Genomic DNA, 24725 nt, shown 5'->3' on the forward strand with positions numbered 1-24725 from the left:
TTTTATAACACTTCAAAAAGTGCTCTCAAAATTCTCAAATATTTTTTAAGGCAATTAGTTATTTGTCATAGTTCTTACTTTCCTAGCTCAATAGTAGCCTGAAATTTATATTTATAATGAGAGAAATGTACTGTTATATGGTAGATGCTATAGTATAAAACCATATCAATTCAATTATTATACATTGCACTAAATTATGCACAGTGATGATTAAAAACAGTATTTTCTGATCATTCTCTAATCACTTTTGGGAAAAAAGGCAAAGACACATATATGTAATAAATCAATCAATAATAACGAAAAACCTAGAGGTGTTCCAAAATACCGTTACCGTTATACAGTCTTGAGTTCTCTACTATCTGCGAGATGTCAGAGAGGAACTCCTCACGACTTTGGTACTTCTTCTGACGTAGATTATCACGAATGGTTGATAAGTCCATAGGATGAACTACAATGTTATAGTAATCAGGTACTTGCTGAAAATACAGAAATCAGTTTAGAGACTGAAAATAAGTAGACATATGCAGTATGAAGGAACATATAAATAATTTACATTTTGCTACTAACTGGGGCACAAAAATTCCAAGTTGAAGTGCTGAAAGCACTGAATCAATTAGGGCCATAACTATTAAGCAACTATTACTATCTATACCAATAAAGTTTACACACATCACACAAATTCTACACGATAAAGGAATAAAATGAAAAAGAAAAATATGTATGTGTAGTTTGAGATACAAGGCTAGAGCAATTCCTACAGCACATTCAAAATCTGTACTGTACAAATTATTGAACAAAAAAAAAATAGGGATATGGTTTATTCCAAGACTGATTTTACTATAAATAATAAAAAAAAAAGATACAAAAAAATTATTATCTTGATGCTTGCTAATGTTACAGAACATGGTATCTCAATGAGCGTTGCATCACCTCTCTTCAATGACATGTTACAGACAAGTGAGTGCAGTGCACATCATGATCAGAAACTGACACACTTTAAATTTGTTTTAAAGGTTAAACATTCAACTAGGGTTATTATATGTAACAGTTTTACATGACTCAGAGAAGCCATATTCATATTTTTTTTCAATTAAGGGTGTATTAAATCTCAGATGGAAAAAAAAAAAATGCCTGACCTTATGAAATAAGCTTGTGGTGCACCAAGTCATCAGGAAATGTTCAATGCACCACAGAAATAGCTGCACTCTTCTGCATATTATAGAGCACTGAGTCTTGTACAAGATGAGTACATACAGTCTTGCAATTTTCCGCAATTTTAGGTGCTTACTGCTGGCCGGAATGATCATACACAAATAACCCATGCATAGGAGAGAGCTTACAACAACGTTTCGTCACAGAATTGTCCCTTTTTGCTATTTTTGTAATGATCTTGATAACTATCACAGTAATCTATGACAATTACATAATGGATAGGCTGCCTCTGCAGCCTCTTAAATAGGCAATGTGTTGCAAATGTACAGGATATTTTTAAGACAACTGTCACACCTATCCTTAGCAGATTATGTAATCCAGTGTCATGAAACAACATAAGGAGTAGTAATTTGCCAAACACAAAAATTAATCATTATCTTTGCAGTGCTATTTGCCACTCAGTTTCCCAGTGTGAACTCAATTATGGCTAGGTGTAGAAGTAAATGAAATAATGCATCTCTGCACAGTGTTCTATCCCATCTTAAAACAGAATAGATTTCTCCATCTCATAGCAGAATATAAAACCTTTCACCTTTTCACTTTTAAGATAGGCATGCTCAACAATATATATGTGATACAAGTAGGAAAGAACCCTTGTTAATTGTTAATATTAGGCATAAGTGGCAAGAAATAGCTTTCATCTCAACAGAAATTCACATAATTAGCAACAACAAAAATTAATAAATGAACTCAGTACCTACCTTAACATTAACTGGGAAAAGGAAAGGCTGAGCATCTGACATTTCCCTCATGTCATTCAAAATTTCCTCAAATATAGTGGAAAGAGTAATGACCGGGTCGATTCTGCGACGATTTACAGAGCGTTCCTTTCTCTTTAGATAATCACAGTGAACTACTGTACCTGCTCGTCTACGCTTTGCATTCTTGACCTGGTCTTTTGGAACCTTGAGCACTAGTGATCGCCGTTTTAGCTCTTCTGCATGCTGCAATTAAATAGTACAGTTTAGCTCCCAAACTGGTTTCAAATGTGAACTGCAATGAAACAACTATTGTATTCAAGAAATGATTGTCTTGACATATGGTACTTGTACAGGCTGTACTTTCAATATATATTGTGGATAAATGGGACTAGTGACCCCCCTCTCCTGTATACATTACTAAACTTGAAAAGAGAAAAGGTTGTTTTTCTTTTAAGATCACCCTGCTTCAGTGGGATATGGCTGGGTCGTTGAAAAAATGGGAATGTTTCAAAATTCCTGTACTTAGTCTATTTAATTTATCTGATAATGGAGAAAGTGTGAGAGGATGTAATTCATAGACCCATTTAAAAATATTTAGTACCTGTTTTTATTAGCAGATATTTAATCATTATCAAGATTTTTTTTTTTTTTTTTCAACAAGTCGGCCGTCTCCTACCGAGGCAGGGTGACCCAAAAAAGAAAGAAAATCCCCAAAAAGAAAATACTTTCATCATCATTCAACACTTTCACCACACTCACACATTATCACTGTTTTTGCAGAGGTGCTCAGAATACAACAGTTTAGAAGCATACACATATAAAGATACACAACATATCCCTCCAAACTGCCAATATCCCAAACCCCTCCTTTAAAGTGCAGGCACTGTACTTCCCATTTCCAGGACTCAAGTCCGACTATATGAAAATAACCGGTTTCCCTGAATCCCTTCACTAAATATTACCCTGCTCACACTCCAACAGATCGTCAGGTCCCAAGTACCATTCGTCTCCATTCACTCCTATCTAACACGCTCATGCACGCTTGCTGGAAGTCCAAGTCCCTTGCCCACAAAACCTCCCCCACCCCCTCTCTCCAACCCTTTCAAGGACGACCCCTACCCCGCCTTCCTTCCCCTATAGATTTATATGCTTTCCATGTCATTCTACTTTGATCCATTCTCTCTAAATGACCAAACCACCTCAACAACCCTTCTTCTGCTCTCTGACTAATACTTTTATTAACTCCACACCTTTTCCTAATTTCCACACTCCGAATTTTCTGCATAATATTTACACCACACATTGCCCTTAAACAGGACATCTCCACTGCCCCCAACCGTCTCCTCGCTGCTGCATTTACCACCCAAGCTTCACACCCATATAAGAGTGCTGGTACTACTATACTTTCATACATTCCCTTCTTTGCCTCCATAGATAATGTTTTTTGACTCCACATATACCTCAACGCACCACTCACCTTTTTTCCCTCATCAATTCTATGATTAACCTCATCCTTCATAAATCCATCCGCTGACACGTCAACTCCCAAGTATCTGAAAACATTCACTTCTTCCATACTCCTCCTCCCCAATTTGATATCCAATTTTTCTTTATCTAATTCATTTGATACCCTCATCACCTTACTCTTTTCTATGTTCACTTTCAACTTTCTACCTTTACACACATTCCCAAACTCATCCACTAACCTTTGCAATTTTTCTTTAGAATCTCCCATAAGCACAGTATCATCAGCAAAAAGTAACTGTGTCAATTCCCATTTTGAATTTGATTCCCCAAAATTTAATCCCACCCCTCTCCCGAACACCCTAGCATTTACTTCCTTTACAACCCCATCTATAAATATATTAAACAACCATGGTGACATTACACATTCCTGTCTAAGATCTACTTTTACCAGGAAGTAGTCTCCCTCTCTTCTACACACCCTAACCTGAGCCTCACTATCCTCATAAAAACTCTTTACAGCATTTAATAACTTACCACCTATTCCATATACTTGCAACATCTGCCACATTGCTCCTCTATCCACTATCATATGCCTTTTCTAAATCCATAAATGCAATAAAAACTTCCCTACCTTTATCTAAATACTGTTCACATATATTATCAAGATTTTTTTTTTTTTTTTTCAACAAGTCGGTCGTCTCCCACCGAGGCAGGGTGACCCAAAAAAGAAAGAAAATCCCCAAAAAGAAAATACTTTCATCATCATTCAACACTTTCACCACACTCACACATTATCACTGCTTTTGCAGAGGTGCTCAGAATACAACAGTTTAGAAGCATATACGTATAAAGATACACAACATATCCCTCCAAACTGCCAATATCCCAAACCCCTCCTTTAAAGTGCAGGCATTGTACTTCCCATTTCCAGGACTCAAGTCCGACTATATGAAAATACTGTAACCGGTTTCCCTGAATCCCTTCACTAAATATTACCCTGCTCACACTCCAACAGATCGTCAGGTCCCAAGTATCATTCGTCTCCATTCACTCCTATCTAACACGCTCATGCACGCTTGCTGGAAGTCCAAGCCCCTCGCCCACAAAACCTCCTTTACCCCCTCTTTCCAACCCTTTCGAGGACGACCCCTACCCCTCTTTCCTTCCCCAATAGATTTATATGCTTTCCATGTCATTCTACTTTGATCCATTCTCTCTAAATGACCAAACCACCTCAACAACCCCTCTTCTGCCCTCTGACTAATACTTTTATTAACTCCACACCTTCTCCTAATTTCCACACTCCGAATTTTCTGCATAATATTTACACCACACATTGCCCTTAAACAGGACATCTCCACTGCCTCCAACCGTCTCCTCGCTGCTGCATTTACCACCCAAGCTTCACATCCATATAAGAGTGTTGGTACTACTATACTTTCATACATTCCCTTCTTTGCCTCCATAGATAACGTTTTTTGACTCCACTTATACCTCAACGCACCACTCACCTTTTTTCCCTCATCAATTCTATGATTAACCTCATCCTTCATAAATCCATCCGCCGACACGTCAAGATATATTAGAAAATTCAGGAAATAATACTTAGGCCTGGTTGCCCCAAATCAATATTCACAAACCGTGTATTTATTTTTATAGCCTACTAAAGTTTCTTACCTTAATAACTTTGGAAGAGAGCTTGATTTTGGTGCCATCAACATTAATTAGCTCCTCTGACTCTTCAATGCCACCCTTCTCCATCTCCTCCTCTTGCTCTTCAGTCATGGCAACGCTGATAGGTTGTGAGATACCAGTATTGCCCGCATACATGGGACATGCCTTATTGGTACGCATGTGACCCACCTGTTGCAAGAAATAAACAAATGAGTTAGCTTTATAAACAGAAGAAAAAATAAATGCCTATCTATTCTAGGTGCCTGCACTGATAAATACATATTCAAAAGAAAAATATCCCAGGATACTGCAAAGTTTAGGGCTACTCTGCATAAACAGAAAGTGACAAAATACTGAACCTGACTAAGAGGCGAAAGAGAAAGGCAGGTAATACAAATAACTTCTTTTAGTAAAGGTTGTGTACAAAGATGTAAGAACAATAAAAACTCTGCTTAAAGATCATTGACTATAAAGGATAGACAAAGCAACTGAGATTTTAATTAAATACAAATTTAATCTGTAACAAAAGCAATACTCAAGATGAACTGTAAACGTAATTTTTTTCTTCCTGAAGATATCTTTAACCCTCAAGAAGTAAACTGAAAAGCTGCTCTCTTCTAGGCAGAAAATTGGTAATAAACCACAGCAGTTAATGCCATGATATAGTCAACTACCATCACCTGCAGACAGTGACAGGTGACCTCTGGATTGGATGCCAACCAGTACATGCCTGGTGATCTACATATTGTATAGTACACTACTTGGTCATCTACATACTGCATAAAGAGGCCTTGAGGCCTCCTTATAGAGTACAATCCACTAGTGCCACTCACAGTCCCTGGGATAATTACTGACATTACTCTAATGCTTGACACATGAAAAATTACAAGACATTGTTGGTAAATGGGATACAGCATAATGATTGTTTTTAGAAAGCCTCACAAGAACCAACTTTACTAGATATGAAAACATAGCAAACAATTTACTAATTGACGCACATAATAATTAATCTCTGACCTGTCCACAAGCACCACACTTGAGTTTTAAGTCAGGCTTTAGCTTAGGTTTCTTAGTCTTGGGTGGGGTAACAATGCCCTTTTGTTGGCGTTCTTGGTTTCGCTTGATTCTTCTTAACTGTTCCTGAAGACGTCGCCGCTCTCGCTTCATCTCTTCCTTCTGAGACTCATCTGAAGTAGGGATGCATCTATTAGTTGAACTTTTAAAATTCACCACTGACAAAATTTTTCTCATAAAAAGCAAAATTAATTTGCTCTACATACAGTCAACCCTTCACTTAACAACTTATATAGGAACCAGACAAAAGATTCAATAAGTGAAAAAACTTGAAGTCAATTATGTTTCCCCATAAACACTCATATATAAAATGATGTGGATTGTGACAGTAATATTCCTTATTTAATTTCTATTTTTTTTTGGAGGGGGGGGAGTAAAGTCATTATATGAGCACCAAACTGGCCTATAAGCAGGGAAATTGGGATAAACTGAGAGGGCTTTCTATTGGTCATTAGTCGAAATTATGCTCTACAAACATCTGTTAAATGAGGGTCAGCTGAACATTGGAAAATAAATAAAAGTACCTGTGATAATAAAAACAACACAGTATTATTATCTGTGCTTAAAAATTCAATAAGAGCATAACTCACCAAGCTGACCAGCAAAACTTTTAATAAATGATTCGTCTTTTGAAGTTCGTATCTTGACGTACGTATCAATCACAGCAGTTTTTCGGACAATTTCTGTCCTTGTATATTCCTTTCCATCTGGAGTCTTGAAAGTACGTGTTATTCTTAAAAGGCGACCTGCATAAATAATGGGGAAAATTAGAAAGCCCAAAAACATAAAAAAAAAAGGTAATAACAGAATAAAAACAAGTTTGACAGAAAGCAAATACTGGTGCAGTGAAAGCCTTAGTTACGACATCATTTTTACCACATACTATAATGAAGTATCATGATACTGTACAAAAATTTCCACATTTAGGGTAGTTTCAAATAAGTACAATTCGAATAAAAGTACTGTTCATTATGATTAACAGAGATACAAAAGAATAATGAAAAACAAATAAAAAGACAATAAAAATCCTCCTCACTGCAACACCTGAGGTATTATTTCAAATACCACATTATGCCCACATTATAAGCAGTAATAGCAGTTACTGCAAGTTAGACTATATGCAGTATAGTGATTATATACATCACCTGGTGTTCCAAATCCAAACTGAGAATTTTCATCTTCATCTTTCTTAGTTCCTTTTCTCTTATCACCATCCCTGTCATCTTCACCCATAATCATCTTCTGCAGCTCTTTTCTCTCCTGTTCTTCCTTTTCCAATGTCATCTAAAAATGGAAATTTATACAACTGCACATACCAAAATTTTATTAACATTTCAGAGAAGAAGTAAAATGGAGAGTTTATTGCAAAAAATGTAGAAACCTATAGAAAAATTATCATATCTTACCAATTAATTTTATCCAGAAACATATTACCTTTTCTACATTTTGGTGCTAAGTACCAGTGAAGAACAAAATCTTAAGAGAAACAGGTAAAATACAATCTCCATGGGAAAGTGAAAAAGAATTCTTCCTCTGTAAGCCAATGTGTGTTGTAGAGGCAACTAAAATGCCGGAAGCAAGGGGCTAGTAACCTTTTCTCCTGCATACGTTATGTACTAAATTTAAAATGAAAAACTTGTTTTTCTTTATAGGTCACCCTACCTCGGTGGGATATGGCCAGTTTGTTGAAAAAAAGGTAAAATAAAAGTTTATATCAGCTAAACTATTCGATAAATGTGTTTGAAGGGAGTTTGATCAGGATGAAGAGACAAAGGCAATATGCCATAATGGGCAAAATAGATATAAAAAGCAGCTTTAGGATGAGGTTGATGAGCAAGTAAATTACTCTAGATAAGGAAGTAATGGTAATAAACTCAATACTTAAATTCAGATAGATACTGTATACAATAAAACCTATGATGTTTAAGATGCACCATACTGGCCAATTAGTGGTTAAGAGGCAAGGCCAAGGAGTGGGAGGTTGATCTCTTCCTACACTTTTGCAAATATTCCTTTGCCCTATCTGCCACTCTTCTTCCTCACCTTTCATCTTCTTTTCCTATTCTCAAATTCACCTTGATAGACTTTCTTTAGCCCTCTCATATTTTTGACATGGTGGCTGTCTCCCACTAAAGTAGGGTGACCAGAAAAAGAAGAAAACACGTATACCATCAATCATTCAATCACTGTCTTGCCAGAAATCCACTGACACCACAGTTCAAATGATTCTCCAAACTACAACGTCCTCCACCACCCATCCCTTCAGAGTGCAGTCACTGTACTTTCTACCTCCAAGACTCAAGTTTGGTTAACTGATTTCCCCGCATCCCTTTATAAACATTGCTCTGCTCACATTCCAATAGAATGTTAAATCATAAAAAACACAAAAGTTTTATAATCAGATTGTACCTCCTCTTTAGAGTCACCAAACCTCAATGGGAGGCGGCCAGTGTATCAAAAAAATAAATGAAAAGCGTATGAAATACAATTTAGTATCACATGAGTTTTAAAGCTGCTGACATCAGAAAGAAGTTACTCCATTCTTACCTGTGAAGTAGTCTTCTTATTAGCAAGGATATTTTCAATATATTTTCCTTTTTCCTCCATATCTGAGTCATTGTCTTCCTCCTCTGAGGATCCCTCATCAGTAGATAAAACCTCTTCAGATGCTAAAACCCTATTCTGGAGATCAAATATACGCTGACATTCCTCTTTGTATCTGAAAAATGATGATGATGACAAATATAACTGATATGCCTAGACTGCAGGGAGGTGTCCACAGTCTCCTAATTCAACACACTGTACCTCACAATACAGTTTTTATTAAACAATCATTAAAATAAAAAAAAACTCCCTCCTCCTCCTCCTCTGTTTTTCTTTTCTTTGAACACTATTGAGCTCTTCTGCCTTTCAACTCAAGTAGCAACCTTTCAGCACCAAAAGACAAAGAGAAGTCTTAGTTCAACCAAAGATACAGATAGGAAAAAAGAGAAACATAAGAGCATGGAAAAACTATAGGAAGCAAAGGACAGATGAGAACAGAGAAGTGTGCAGGTTAGCCAGAAATGAATATGCAAGAGTGAGGAAAGAGGCCGAGTGACAATTTGGGAATGACATACGGTAGTAACCAAGGTTAAGATGGAACCAAAACTGCTTCACAGCCACATCAGAAGGAAAACAACAGAAAAAGACCAGGTAATTTGACTGAAGAAGGAAGGGGGAAATAACAAAGAAGTCTGAGAAGTGCTGAACAAACAATTTACAAAGGTCTTCTCAGTGAAAAGATGAAATGCCAGAAAGCCCAGGTCCTTCGTTTTCCTGTTTTTATTCCATCTTCTTATCATAGACCTCTGTGGGGAAAAATTATTCTCTGTAGGTGGTCTACAGCCATTTTCTAACCCTTTGAAAAGTATATGTCCAAGATACTGCTTTAGAGTTAAAGACTCCCCACTTCTTCCCTTTCATGAATATCAGAATATAATCACAAATTTCCAGCTTTTTTGTTAACTCTTCCAGTATTGTTGCTATAGTATAGTGGCTTGCTCAGAGTTTCTGCTGCTTCCTGTGGTACCCATGGTAAGTAAGATGCTATATGTTCCCATATGTTCCTGTATGTTTCACTTTCTCTTGAGCTTAAAAGTTCCCTTTCATTTACAGCAGGTGATTTAATTCAGTCATAGTAAATATTCCCAGGAATTTCTGCATAGTTCCTTAGGTACTTCCCTGTCACTGCTCACAAGCAGATCCCCATCAGATTTTATCTTGATGACTTTGTTCTTCACCGACATCTTTCTTGTTTGGGTAGTTTTGGATTAGCTTGGTCTGATCCTTCAGATTGGCTCTTTACATAATTACACATTTGGAAATGAATGTTTACTCTTAGGAAATCACAAAGTTTCAAGCTCTGTTTCTGATCATCTAGCTGATCCTCTACTTTAAAAAGCAATGTGTGTCAGGCAGAAATCAATGACCTGTAATGTGCACAAAAATGTCAGTCATATTTGAAGAATATACAGTAATATGTTTTGAGATATTACACATTTGAGAAATTCCAATTTAGCATCATACAGCCATACTGAAATCTTTATTGGAATGCACACCTTTCCTGGTGTTCAGCAATAGAGAAGCGATTTCCTCTGGAAAACTTGTTCATTCCTTCTTCCCCTGCCTTTGCCTTCTCAGTTGATAAAGTTCGCACTACATCTATCACCTCCCATCTTGTTAGTTTAGCAATCTGTAAAATAGAAATAATATTGATAATCTGAGGTTTAATAATACCATGCTTTAAAAATGAAAAACACAACTTATCAGTTTTACCCCTAAATCACCAGTTTCAGAACTCCCTACCACTTTCTACTCAGCTTTATCACCTTCCCGTTTTCCATGCTGAATCGGGACTAAATATTAGATGTACTCATTAATTACAACTCTAGAGGTGGATAAAATAAAGTAATAAGAGAGCCATAAAACTTAGGAACTGACTCAAGGAAATGATGTCCTGTGCCTGCAGTATAAAATGAGACTATCCAGAATATCATCAGACATGGGACCATGTGTTTAGCAAGTTTGGTATTGTTACAGTCATCATCCCATAGCACAGAACAATGATCATCCCCCACACACAAAAAAATGAGTTTCATAAATAATCACCCAAGCAAAAAATGCCCATTTTCAAATACGTAGCATTCTTTAATGAACATACACTATATGTGTTTTCAAGCTTCAGGGTCATGCAGAGGCATTTTCAAGTTACTGTCAAGAAACTTAGAGGAAAAAATGTATCCCTAACAGGAATACTCAATAAAAATAGTAACTCTACCGTACCTCATCTTCTGGAACTCCATATTGTCGCAGAAGGTTCTTGGCATTAATTAGAGATAGTCTTCGAAGATCAGCATCAGTTCCTGTAACAGTACGTTTTGGCTGCTGCTCTTGTTCCTCTTTATTCTGTGTTGGTTTGTTTGGGATTCGAATATAAGAGAATCCTTCACCACACCCTGAGAAAATAATTAAAATTATGAATAACTAAACAATTCAACAGGAAACAAGAAATATATATTAACTTACTCACATCTGGTCCAAGCTCCAGATTCTAATAATAAAGGAATTAAATACAAAAGGGCACAATATATTAGTGTACAACATTTGGGCTTCTCAAATACAACTATTTGTCAAGTAATTATCACAAACCTAATCATAAGAAATTTGTAGTTAAGTAAGGTGAATATTAAGAAAATGATACATGGCACATATGCTCTTCCATTCTAGTTACATAACCCATATAGAAAAAATGACAGATGGATACAGATTATTTAAAATTTGAGAATTGAGAATATTCTCCATAGAAAAGTGGAGGAACCTTCCTCCATAAGCCTTGCTGGGAGCAAGGGGCTAGTAACCTTTTCTCCTGCACAAATTCCTAAATGTAAAAAGAAGAAAAATTTTGTTTCTTATTTTTCGGGTCACCCTGCCTTCGTGAGAGACAGCCGGTGTGTTAAAAAAATATTAGAATATGGGAAACGTTTGTTTTTAATACTCCAGGTGTCTCCCACCGAGGTAGGATTACTCGAAACTGAAGAAACACTTCCATCAACATTCACTCAATCATTGTCTTCTCAGAGGTGTGCCAACATCACAGCTCAATGCCCCTCCAAACTGTAATAGCCCCACCCCTCCCTCAGAGTACAGGCACTATACTTCCCCAATCCAGGACCTGCCTCTGGCTCACTGGCTTCCTTGAATCCCTTCATAAATGTTACCCTGCTCACACCCCAACAGCATGTCAAGTCACAAAATAACCACTTGCCTCCAATCACTCCAATATAACACTCTAATGCCCACGATATCTTAAGAATGAAGCATCATGGTGTATGCATTACCCTACCATGAAGTGGAATACCTAGTTAGTTAAAAAACAAAAATTAAGTGAAAGTATTATAAATGATATACACACCAGTTGGATCAGCAGGGCCAGTTAGCTGCAGCAGGCACTTCCCACGAACAGCCTGGATATAAGCACGGGTAGTATGCCATGGTGCAACCTGTAATTAATATAACAGTTGAAAAATATGGGATTATTACTCTGTAAATACTAAAATTAGTTAGCAAACTCATTCTATTAACTATTTACAAAAAATGCCAAATAAACTGGTGCTAAATAACGGTCTACTGTATTTAAACATGGCTCTAATCTCTTTTTCCTAGTAACACTCATAAAAGAGTAGCCAAAACAAAATAGTATTTGGGCATGGGTAATAAAGTGAGCTCATTTCAAAAACGTTCTATGGCTGGTATTTAACTTAGGACTTTAAGGATGATTTACAAAAGTACGACACAGTGCAACTCAAAGAGAGCGACTTTATTACAAAGGCATTCATTATATGAAGTCTTACAGTTTTTGAACCACACTTCTGGAGTGCTTCATAATTTTTGAGCAGCTTATGGAAAAAAATGGAGGCATCTCAATGATTTAAATAGGATTAAATATGATTAATTTTCTGTACAAAAAATGAGTGAATTGCAATAAATGTCCTAATTAGTATCCAATATATTACCAGTACCTGGAAACATACATTTACAGGAGGCTGCCGCTGTAAAGCAAAAATCACTGTAAAGTGAAACATAGACTTTTTTCACTTTCAAATACATATGTATAAAAGCCTGATATTAAGTGAGCAATATATCTAGGCCTAAAAAATGCATATACATACAGTACACACATTACTTGCCTTAAAATATTTTAGTGCATAGCTTTTAGTGAGTGGTGAACATATTTATTGTAGGAATTCTGAATAAATGAAGAATGGGTATAATTGAAAACCGCTGTATTAAGAAAACAATGTAAAGCGAAGCGCTGTAAAGCAGGTCCCCTCCAGTATAGTTTATTACCTTGTGAGAGATTCATCAGTAATCACTCTATATCCATTAGTTTATTAATATATGTGTTATGAGGCTGTGCAATAGATATGTTATATACAGATGGGAAATGATCTGAGGATCATGAAACAAAACTAAAAAAAAAAAAAATAAGGCCCAGATTTACCTTGATCTCATCATCTAGTTTTTGTGTATCATCATTATCATCATCTTCCAAGGCAGAGAGGAATTTATCACCATATCCAGCATCCTTGAGGCGCTGTTCTGCTGCACACATGCTGAAGTAAGTACAACACTGTTCTGGTGATACCATAGCACGGATTTCCTCTTCAGTTGGTAAACGGAACTCTGGCTTAATTACCCACCAATTGCTGTGGAGAGATACAAACCAACAACTACACTGTAAACATAAATGTACAGTACAGTATAGAGAAATACACTGCAGTGCTCTACATTATAGTTTAAATAAGGCAGTACCAACAGAATTGTTCAAAACAATCAGAAATTTTCTCTATATAAGAGCTTTTAGATTTGCAAATTTCAACAAATTGGTAAATGTTTTGGTGACTATCCTATGTAATTTACTTAATACTTGTGGGCTTTATGAAGCATCATTGAGAATTTTTTTTTTTTAACAGGGTGGCTGTCTCCCACTGAGGCAGGGTAACCCAAAAAAGAAACACTCACCATCATTCACACTATCACTGTCTTGCCAGAGGTGCGCAAATATGACAGTTTAAATGTCCGTCTAAACAGCAAATACTCCAAACTCCTCCTTTAGAGTGCAAGCATGGTAATTCCCATCTCCAGGACTCAAGTCTGGCTAACCAGTTTTCCTGAATCTCTTTACAAAATATTACCTCACTTACACTCCAACAGCCTGTCAAGTCCTGTAAACCATTTGCCTCCACTTACTCCTATCTAACATGCTCACATATGCCTGCTGTATGTTCAAGTCCCTTGCACACAAAACCTCTTTTAACCCCTCCCTCCATCCTTTCCTAGGATGATCCCAACCCCGCCTTCCCTCCACTACAGATTTATACACCCCCCAAGTCATCCTATTTTGCTCCATTCTCTCTGAATGACAAAACCACCTCAACAACCCCTCATCAGCCCTCTGAATAATACTTTTTATAACTCCACACCTCCTCCTAATTTCCAAACTCTGCATAATATTTATGCCACACACTGTCATCAGACATGACATCTCCAGCCACCATCCTCTTCCTTACTGCAACATTCACAGCCTATGCTTCACACATATAAGAGTATTGGTAAATACACTCATACATTCCTCTTGTTGTCTCCACAGATGCCTCAATCCTCCACCTACCTTTTTCCCTCCTTCATCAATTCTATGGTTTACCTCATCTTTCAAATACCCATCAGTCAACACGTCCACTCCCATATATCTGAACACACTCAGTTCCTCCACATTTTCCTCCCTCCAATGTGTTACACATATTAGTTGTGGTCTTTGCAAAAGCCATCACTGTAATGTAATTTTATAAAAAGCACTATCATGAAATGTAAATTCTTTTGCAAATAAAGACTAACATATTACAGTAAGTCAAGTAAGTATGACATACAATACACACCTGTCAGCACCTGTACGCTTAAAATCTGCACAAGGTTTCAGCCTTTTACGAATTGAGCTCTCTGAATGGGCAGGAAAAGCTCTTTTAATTTCGTCCATTTTTATTCTTCGTGGGTTGTCTTTGCTTTTCCAAAACAAGCGATAGATAAACACCTGAAATTATGATAAATTCACGAATCGAAGCATCTATTTTCCCATATCCTCTCTTAATATTAACAGGGTTTTTTTTTGGCAGGGATGTCCTCAGTTACAATTTTCCCAAAGAAGTTTCAGTAACTTTCAATTGCTAATAATATTTAATATATTTATAGATGGGGTTGTAAGAGAAGTAAATGCGAGGGTCTTGACAAGAGGCGTGGAGTTAAAAGATAAAGAATCACACATAAAGTGGGAGTTGTCACAGTTGCTCTTTGCTGATGACACTATGCTCTTGGGAGATTCTGAAGAGAAGTTGCAGAGATTGGTGGATGAATTTGGTAGGGTGTGCAAAAGAAGAAAATTAAAAGTGAATACAGGAAAGAGTAAGGTTATGAGGATAACAAAAATATTAGGTGATGAAAGATTGGATATCAGATTGGAGGGAGAGAGTATGGAGGAGGTGAATGTATTCAGATATTTGGGAGTGGACGTGTCAGCGGATGGGTCTATGAAGGATGAGGTGAATCATAGAATTGATGAGGGGAAAAGGGTGAGTGGTGCACTTAGGAGTCTGTGGAGACAAAGAACTTTGTCCTTGGAGGCAAAGAGGGGAATGTATGAGAGTATAGTTTTACCAACACTCTTATATGGGTGTGAAGCATGGATGATGAATGTTGCAGCGAGGAGAAGGCTGGAGGCAGTGGAGATGTCATGTCTGAGGGCAATGTGTGGTGTGAATATAATGCAGAGAATTCGTAGTTTGGAAGTTAGGAGGAGGTGCGGGATTACCAAAACTGTTGTCCAGAGGGCTGAGGAAGGGTTGTTGAGGTGGTTCGGACATGTAGAGAGAATGGAGCGAAACAGAATGACTTCAAGAGTGTATCAGTCTGTAGTGGAAGGAAGGCGGGGTAGGGGTCGGCCTAGGAAGGGTTGGAGGGAGGGGGTAAAGGAGGTTTTGTGTGCGAGGGGCTTGGACTTCCAGCAGGCGTGCGTGAGCGTGTTTGATAGGAGTGAATGGAGACGAATGGTTTTTAATACTTGACGTGCTGTTGGAGTGTGAGCAAAGTAACATTTATGAAGGGATTCAGGGAAACCGGCAGGCCGGACTTGAGTCCTGGAGATGGGAAGTACAGTGCCTGCACTCTGAAGGAGGGGTGTTAATGTTGCAGTTTAAAAACTGTAGTGTAAAGCACCCTTCTGGCAAGACAGTGATGGAGTGAATGATGGTGAAAGTTTTTCTTTTTCGGGCCACCCTGCCTTGGTGGGAATCGGCCAGTGTGATAATAAAAAAAAATATTTAAAAAAAAAAAGCATTTGAATTACTTAAAAAATTTAATTTGCTCACCTACAAATCACCTAAATAAGAACATATTTATTGTAGGAACTACTGAAAACTTGCAGTGAGAAATAAGAATTAGGTAAACCAATTGCTTTAACACTCATACACATTTTTTTTTTTTTTTCAACATGTCGGCCGTCTCCCACCGAGGAAGGGTGACTCAAAGAGAAAGAAAATCCCCAAAAAGAAAATACTTTCATCATCATTCAACACTTTCACCTCACTCACACATAATCACTGTTTTTGCAGAGGTGCCCAGAATACAACAGTTTAGAAGTATATACGTATGAAAATACACAATATATCTCTCCAAACTGCCAATATCCCAAACCCCTCCTTTAGAGTGCAGGCACTGTACTTCCCATTTCCTGGACTCAAGTCCGGTTATATAAAATAACCGGTTTTCCTGAATCCCTTCACTAAATATTACCCTGCTCACACTCCAACAGATCGTCAGGTCCCAAATACCATTTGTCTCCATTCACTCCTATCTAACATGCTCACGCACACTTGCTGGAAGTCCAAACCCCTCGCCCACAACACCTCCTTTACCCCGTCCCTCCAACCTTTTCGAGGACGACCCCTACCCCACCTTCCTTCCCCTACAGATTTATACACTCTCCATGTCATTCTACTTTGATCCATTCTCTCTAAATGACCAAACCACCTCAGCAAACTCTCTTCAGCCCTCTGACTAATACTTTTATTAACTCCACACCTTCTCCTAATTTCCACACTCCGAATTTTCTGCATAATATTTACACCACACATTGCTCTTAGACAGGACATCTCCACTGCCTCCAACCGCCTCCTTGCGGCAGCATTTATAACCCAAGCTTCACACCCATATAAGAGTGTTGGTACTACTATAATTTCATACATTCCCTTCTTTGCCTCCATAGATAACATTTTTTGCCTCCACATATACCTCAATGCACCACTCACCTTTTTTGTCTTCATCAATTCTATGATTAACCTCATCCTTCATAAATCCATCCGCTGACACGTCAACTCCCAAATATCTGAAAACATTCACTTCTTCCATACTCCTCCTCCCCAATTTGATACCCAATTTTTCTTTATCTAAATCATTTGATACTCTCATCACCTTACTCTTTTCTATGTTCACTTTCAACCTTCTACCATTACACACATTCCCAAATTCGTCCACTAACCTTTGCAATTTTTCTTTAGAATCTCCCATAAGCAAAGTATCATCAGTAAAAAGTAACTGTGTGACTTCCCATTTTGTATTTAATTCCCCATAATTTAATCCCACCCCTCTCCCGAACACCCTAGCATTTACTTCCTTTACAACCCCATCTATAAATATATTAAACAACCATGGTGACATTACACATCCCTGTCTAAGACCTACTTTTACCGGGAAGTAGTCTCCCTCTCTTCTACACACCCTAACCTGAGCCTCACTATCCTCATAAAAACTCTTTACAGCATTTAGTAACTTACCACCTATTCCATATACTTGCAACATCTGCCACATTGCTCCCCTATCCACTCTATCATATGCCTTTTCTAAATCTATAAATGCAATAAAAACTTCCCTACCTTTATCTAAATACTGCTCACATATATGCTTCAATGTAAACACTTGATCCATACATCCCCTACCCACTCTAAAACCTCATATTTATATTAATATATAAATATATATATAAATAAATATATATAAATATTAATATATTTATATTAAATATAGCATTACTTAACCCTTTCAGGGTCCAGAGGCCAAATTTCGAAGTGCGCACCAGGGTCCAAGAATTTAAAAAAAAAAATTTTGTTATTTTTTCTTATGAAATGGTAGAGAATCTTTTTCTGAAGGTAATAAAATAAAAAGTATGAAATTTGATGGAAAACTGACGAAATTATACTCTCGCGAATTTTGATGTGTCAGCGATATTTACAAATCGCCAATTACATTATTCCAGTCGACCAAATTCTTAGCTATTTCACTAGTATTACTTCTATTCTACCGACTGAGCACAAGAAATTGCCAAGTCAACTGTTTCAACTACAAAATTGGTAATTTGGCCAATTTAACACAAAGTTCAAAATATTCCAATTTCAAAATAGGGTCCAGAATAAACAATGTAGGTATTCCTGGCACTAAATTAACATTTCCTCTGTTCATCAGTTATGTTTTGAGGCTTTACAAATGAATTCCATTTTGATTTTTTATTCACATAATAAATTTTTATTCAAACCAAAAAATAGAAGATTTACTGTTAAGCAATATTGTAATAATTGTATAAATATCATCACCACATTTGTGAATGTATATTAGACTCACCAGCTGGCGTGTATTAGAAGTGTGAGGTCGTTTGTTTACTCTTGAACATCAGCAAAAATTTAACATTTCTGCTACTTTGAGCTCAGTTTCAAGCCATTTCCAGTGCTAAAACCAATCAAAATCATCTCTATTTCTGTAATATGGCTTCCATTCTATCAAATGAGACCAAGAAATCGCAAATACAAGTATAAAAAATATACGAAAAACACTGCAAAGTCGCTGTTTTAATCGAAAAACACGGTCTCGCTTTTTTCCTCTCATTATACACTGTGTGCTGCAGGATTTGTTTTATGTGGTGCACACATTCCACATAGATGTATTCTCTCATATCTAGGCCCAAATTTATCACTCACAGCTTATCAGTGAGCTGAGCTCATGGTGTAGATCTACGGCTTGGACCCTGAACGTAAAGCCGTAGATCTATGGCACAGACCCTGAAAGGGTTAAAAAGATACATCTGACCAATTCATATTATAAATAATATGAACTTGAAAATAGTAGTCTTACCTGCAGAAAGTCCCTAATGAAGTTGTTGGCTCTTTTGGAATTTGGGCCTGGGACTTCATATAATGGACATTCTTGGCCCACTGTAAAAACACCATCCAGCTCACGTATGTTAAAGGCATTTCGAGTTCGTATAATCAGGAAATCTGTTGTAATTCTCTGAAAAAAATAATTAGGAGTGATTTTCAAACATACAAAATAAAGTGACTGGTAAAAGTTAGAGTAATCAAAAATACAATTAAACAGAAAAATTAATATCTTTGTTTTCAACATGTCGGCTGTTTTCCACCAAGGCAGGGCGACCCCCCCCCCCCCCCCCAAAAAAAAAAAAAAAAACTTTCATCACCATTCAACACTCTGACAAGCAACTGACAAGACTGGCCCAGGACAGGGCTGTGAGAGTAGGAAAACTCTCAAATCCCCTCAAAGATATATCAAAGGTAAAAGTTACTATGAAATTTGCTAGCCACTCAAAGGTTAGGTTATGATAAGCTGTTACTGGCTTTGTGCACTCACTAAACTTCCCTTCCACCCTCACTACAAGGCAAGATTAAGCTCGCACTAAGTTCCTGAATGCAATCCACAGCAGCCAACCTTAGTTGGTTGTTGGCAAGACAGTGATAGTGTGAATGATGGCGAAAGTGTTTCTTTTTTGGGTCACCCTACTTTAGTGGGAGATGGCCAGTGTACTTAAAAAATTAAATATATTTCAATAGCACAATAACATCTGAAACCTCTTCTCCTGTACATACAGTATTACTAAATTTAAAAAGAGAAATTTTTGTTTTTCTTCTTGGGCCACCATGCCTTGGTGGGATCCAGCCGGTTTGTTGAAAGAAGAATGACATTTGAAACGCTCTGTTTAAAAGTTACCTTGTGTTCATAGAGTGGTGCTCTAAACATATTGTTTTCCAGTGTCTGAATACTCTGGCCTGGATGCATAGCCCCAAGGAATGGAGATGTGTGAGCGTAAGCAGTCTCACCGAAGCGGAATTCTGGGGGCCCTTTATCATTTCCTGCTCGTCGCTTGTAGTAATTCTTGACTCTTGTTGACATACCAACCTGTGAGATAATCACACAAGCCCTATTAGCAAGCAAACATTTAACAAGAAAGTACCCCACTAAAGAACCAAAATTTTATTTTTCCAATTTAGCTTTTTTATTTTGAGCATTCATACATCCCGGCTTTCTTTCTAGACAATTAGGGTTGTTTAATATATTTATAGATGGGGTTGTAAGAGAAGTAAATGCGAGGGTCTTGGCAAGAGGCGTGGAGTTAAAAGATAAAGAATCACACACAAAGTGGGAGTTGTCACAGCTGCTCTTTGCTGATGACACTGTGCTCTTGGGAGATTCTGAAGAGAAGTTGCAGAGATTGGTGGATGAATTTGGTAGGGTGTGCAAAAGAAGAAAATTAAAGGTGAATACAGGAAAGAGTAAGGTTATGAGGATAACAAAAAGATTAGGTGATGAAAGATTGAATATCAGATTGGAGGGAGAGAATATGGAGGAGGTGAACGTATTCAGATATTTGGGAGTGGACGTGTCAGCGGATGGGTCTATGAAAGATGAGGTGAATCATAGAATTGATGAGGGAAAAAGAGTGAGTGGTGCACTTAGGAGTCTGTGGAGACAAAGAACTTTGTCCTTGGAGGCAAAGAGGGGAATGTATGAGAGTATAGTTTTACCAACGCTCTTATATGGGTGTGAAGCGTGGGTGATGAATGTTGCAGCGAGGAGAAGGCTGGAGGCAGTGGAGATGTCATGTCTGAGGGCAATGTGTGGTGTGAATATAATGCAGAGAATTCGTAGTTTGGAAGTTAGGAGGAGGTGCGGGATTACCAAAACTGTTGTCCAGAGGGCTGAGGAAGGGTTGTTGAGGTGGTTCGGACATGTAGAGAGAATGGAGCGAAACAGAATGACTTCAAGAGTGTATCAGTCTGTAGTGGAAGGAAGGCGGGGTAGGGGTCGGCCTAGGAAGGGTTGGAGGGAGGGGGTAAAGGAGGTTTTGTGTGCGAGGGGCTTGGACTTCCAGCAGGCATGCGTGAGCGTGTTTGATAGGAGTGAATGGAGACAAATGGTTTTTAATACTTGACGTGCTGTTGGAGTGTGAGCAAAGTAACATTTATGAAGGGATTCAGGGAAACCGGCAGGCCGGACTTGAGTCCTGGAGATGGGAAGTACAGTGCCTGCACTCTGAAGGAGGGGTGTTAATGTTGCAGTTTAAAAACTGTAGTGTAAAGCACCCTTCTGGCCAGACAGTGATGGAGGGAATGATGGTGAAAGTTTTTCTTTTTCGGGCCACCCTGCCTTGGTGGGAATCGGCCGGTGTGATAATAAAAAAAAAAAAAAAAAAATAATCAGTCATCAACACCATCCACACTGTGGCTCATTTTTTTTGACTAAGTGAAGCCAACAATATTTTGCTTCCAGCTGCTGACACTTTGGTTAACTACTGTTATCACATGCTGCCCCTCGTCCACTCACATGAAGCTCTCATGTTTGCTGCTTTTAAAATAGCATTTTTGCATCAATACTGGACTTCATACTAACAACTGTAATAAAAGAGGGACACATGTAAAGGTACATCAATACTAGAATTCACACTAATGACTACAATTAACAGAGGTACATGTGTAATTATAACAAAACTTGATTTCATCCTAATAACTGTGATAACAGAAGTTTTTTTTTTTTTTTTTCAACAAGTCGGCCGTCTCCCACCGAGCCAGGGTGACCCCAAAAAAGAAAGAAAATCCCCAAAAAGAAAATACTTTCATCATCATTCAACACTTTCACCACACTCACACATTATCACTGCTTTTGCAGAGGTGCTCAGAATACAACAGTTTAGAAGCATACACATATAAAGATACACAACATATCCCTCCCAGCTGCCAATATCCCAAACCCCTCCTTTAAAGTGCAGGCATTGTACTTCCCATTTCCAGGACTCAAGTCCGACTATATGAAAATAACCGGTTTCCCTGAATCCCTTCATTAAATATTACAAAAAGAGCTACTAGCCATGACAGCAGTACAATTGTTAGTATCAGTACCAGACCTACTCACATTTTAAAGAAGTGTAAGAAAAATTCACTGACAATTCAGAATGTAGAATTACTTAAAAAAGTTGGAGAAAGAAATATGCACAAATTATTTCAAGACAGAGAATGTTGGTAGAATAACTGTTATGATTTAAAGACCAAAAAGAAAAAAGTGTAAAGAATATTTCAGGCACTGATTGTGTAGAAGTTCTTGGTACACCTAAGAATTTACATGGGTTGCCATGCTAAGGTGTTGATGATATTTTATATGAATGGTTTTGCCAGCAGTATAGTGGTTCTTGTTCTCTCTCTCTCTCTCTCTTTCTCTCTCGTTTTCTCTCTCTCTCTCTCTCTCTCATTCTCTCTCTCTCTCTCTCATTCTCTCTCTCGTTCTCTCTCTCTCTTGTTCTCGTTCTCTCTCTCTCTCGTTCTCTTTCTCTCTCGTTCTCTCTCCTTCTCTCTCCCTCTCTCTCTCTCTCTCTCTCTCTCTCTCTCCAGAAATCAGATTAATATGCAAGCACCACTTTAAGCTTTTCAATTACACAAACCCCCACCTGGGATAAAAGTGGTGGATACTCTTCGCAGTATTCTAAGAGCACAATATCACCATCCTTGCCAGTTAGATCTTCCGGTGTTCTCATAAAGAAAACATCGCCGCCACCTGAGGCCAAGCGTTCCATTTCTCTTTGCTGTTAATGAACATAAAAGCTAGATTTAGAACACTTATAAGAAGTATAATATCACATAGTTAATTGGTGGATAATACAAAATAAGGTAATGTTTATCAATGGCCAATGTGTTAAAAATAATTGTCAGTATCACTCATGATAATCATTTTAGCAAACTTAAATTAACCAACACTGATAATTAAAAATGAAATATAATACATATATATAATAGCAAACAAGTTACTAAATGATGTGAATTAAAGCTACAAAATGCTTATGAAAAGTAACAGAAGCTAACCTTTGCTTTCTTCCTTATTTCCTTTGTCAGTGGGTATACAGGATGAGGGCCCATGTTTGACAGTGCACCATGGGAATACCTCTTGAGCGGCGGCCGGTGGAACAGACGCAGCTTCTTTTCTCCCATGTACGTGGGTACAAAAGGTGGCTGAAGTTCAACCTACATAAAAAAATAATCTTAGTGAAAACTATGATAGAATGTGAAACCCATTAACATGAAATCTTTTCACATCATACATAAGATCAAGACTTGAAAATGCAACAGTAATGTGGCATCTGCATGAAAAAAAAAATAAAACATACTGTAAAAGAAAGACCTAATACATACAGTGCTACATAATGACACAGAGCTGAGTAATTTAAAAAGCTGAAAACACTGAAAAATGATATCGTTGGTCAATAGGAGGTACAGTGAAGATATGATAACAATATGCAAGATAATAAAAAGATATGAGAAAAGATAAAAAGATTTCTTTAGAACCACTGACAAAGAAAACAAGAGGCCACAATTGTAAATCAAGAAAAAAGTTTTAAAGCGATCTAGAAAAGACTTCTTCACAGAGTGGTAGAGACTGCTGGAATGGTATCCAGGAGGAGGGAGCACGTATTACAACCACTGAAAACCTTAGTAAAAATAGACCATATTCCAAGTACTGGTAAGTGAACAATGCAAGCAAAACAAAGTCTCGCTGCAAATATTGATCCTTTAGCTATCTGTCCTCTGAGGAAAGTGAAGCTAATTAACAATTATCCAGATTCCATTTTAAGAAATAGTACAGTACCATGGCAATACTTCAATCAGTGGGAATTTTTGATGTATCAGAATATAACACTGAAACAAAATGTGTACAACTTTTATATTAAATCTGTAAAACTATCAGTATGCTGAAAAAAATTAATTTACCTTAATAATTAATAGAAGAACAATGTGATGTCACTATTTCTTGTGCTAAATCACAAATCTGATTTAGATTTCATAAAAAAATGAAAACTTACAACTGGAGTGGAATGCTGAAGAAGGCCTCCACCCATGGACATCTTAATGGTTTGCTCAGATGATTTGGGTTGATAGAATTCATCATTGGAAATGTTAAATGGATCTTTATCTGGAGATTTTGGTGGAGGAGGGGGTGATTCTTCCTCAATAGTAGTAATAACACCAGCTTTTCCCAAGAGAATTTTGGACTTCTTGACATGAGGGTGAGGTATCTTGACTTTCACTGGAGCATCATCTGCAGGGAGAAGCTAAGCCATTATATGTGTACAAAATTGAATCTTGAATGCTAAAAGGCGAGCTTCTGCATCAGGGCCCATGAGGGGCTCCACTGGAATGTGTAACACCTATTTTCTACCTATTGAAATACTTGTTTCTCCTAGCACTGGTAGGATTAAGTGCTCGTCAGTAACTAATACAACATAGCTTGACTCTGCTCCAAGGTTGTTCATCTGATATTATTGTTATGATGTGTAGACACTAGGAAGAGACTGCTCATCTGGTCAAGTTCAGTTGACACCAGGAACAGCACATCTGAAAGGGGGTAAAATCTAGGGCCCCCATGGTCTTTGATGCAAAAACACATCTTTCAGCATCCAAATGCAATTTTCTGCTGTGGAATTCTGGAGGGAGCAAGTTGGAGTCATACCAATCATATTAAAAAAAAGTGGAGAGGCAATCAAGCAGATCAGGACCAGGAATACTTGTGGGTGGTTTCATTGAATACCTGAAGACTGTACTGGAAACAATGGTTTGGCCATTGGTAAAACCAACACTGAGATGCAGAAGGTAAAAGAATGACATCCTGCAAGGTCTGAAAACT

At 37.6% G+C, this 24725-nt stretch overlaps 1 protein-coding gene across 6 annotated transcripts in view; it reads right to left on the reverse strand.

The window, feature by feature from the left end:
• Nucleotides 1–24725, reverse strand: part of Taf1 (TATA-box binding protein associated factor 1) — a 56316-nt gene that overhangs the window by 13344 nt on the left and 18247 nt on the right. For 5 of the 6 annotated variants that reach the window (XM_070090943.1, XM_070090940.1, XM_070090945.1 and 2 more), the window contains exons 10-26: nucleotides 23905–24140; nucleotides 22910–23068; nucleotides 22498–22632; nucleotides 19770–19958; nucleotides 18900–19055; nucleotides 14606–14757; nucleotides 13171–13375; nucleotides 12082–12169; nucleotides 10953–11125; nucleotides 10229–10362; nucleotides 8676–8847; nucleotides 7274–7412; nucleotides 6719–6874; nucleotides 6072–6241; nucleotides 5058–5243; nucleotides 1914–2156; nucleotides 326–476 (exon numbers count right to left, since the gene is read on the reverse strand). In XM_070090943.1, coding sequence (XP_069947044.1) covers nucleotides 326–476; nucleotides 1914–2156; nucleotides 5058–5243; nucleotides 6072–6241; nucleotides 6719–6874; nucleotides 7274–7412; nucleotides 8676–8847; nucleotides 10229–10362; nucleotides 10953–11125; nucleotides 12082–12169; nucleotides 13171–13375; nucleotides 14606–14757; nucleotides 18900–19055; nucleotides 19770–19958; nucleotides 22498–22632; nucleotides 22910–23068; nucleotides 23905–24140 — 2844 coding nt within the window. The remainder of the gene's footprint in view (nucleotides 1–325; nucleotides 477–1913; nucleotides 2157–5057; nucleotides 5244–6071; nucleotides 6242–6718; nucleotides 6875–7273; nucleotides 7413–8675; nucleotides 8848–10228; nucleotides 10363–10952; nucleotides 11126–12081; nucleotides 12170–13170; nucleotides 13376–14605; nucleotides 14758–18899; nucleotides 19056–19769; nucleotides 19959–22497; nucleotides 22633–22909; nucleotides 23069–23904; nucleotides 24141–24725) is intronic. The other variant, XM_070090941.1, reaches the window with a different exon arrangement.

The sequence above is a fragment of the Cherax quadricarinatus genome, chromosome 33, assembly GCF_038502225.1.
Source record: "Cherax quadricarinatus isolate ZL_2023a chromosome 33, ASM3850222v1, whole genome shotgun sequence".
Taxonomy (NCBI): domain Eukaryota; kingdom Metazoa; phylum Arthropoda; class Malacostraca; order Decapoda; family Parastacidae; genus Cherax; species Cherax quadricarinatus.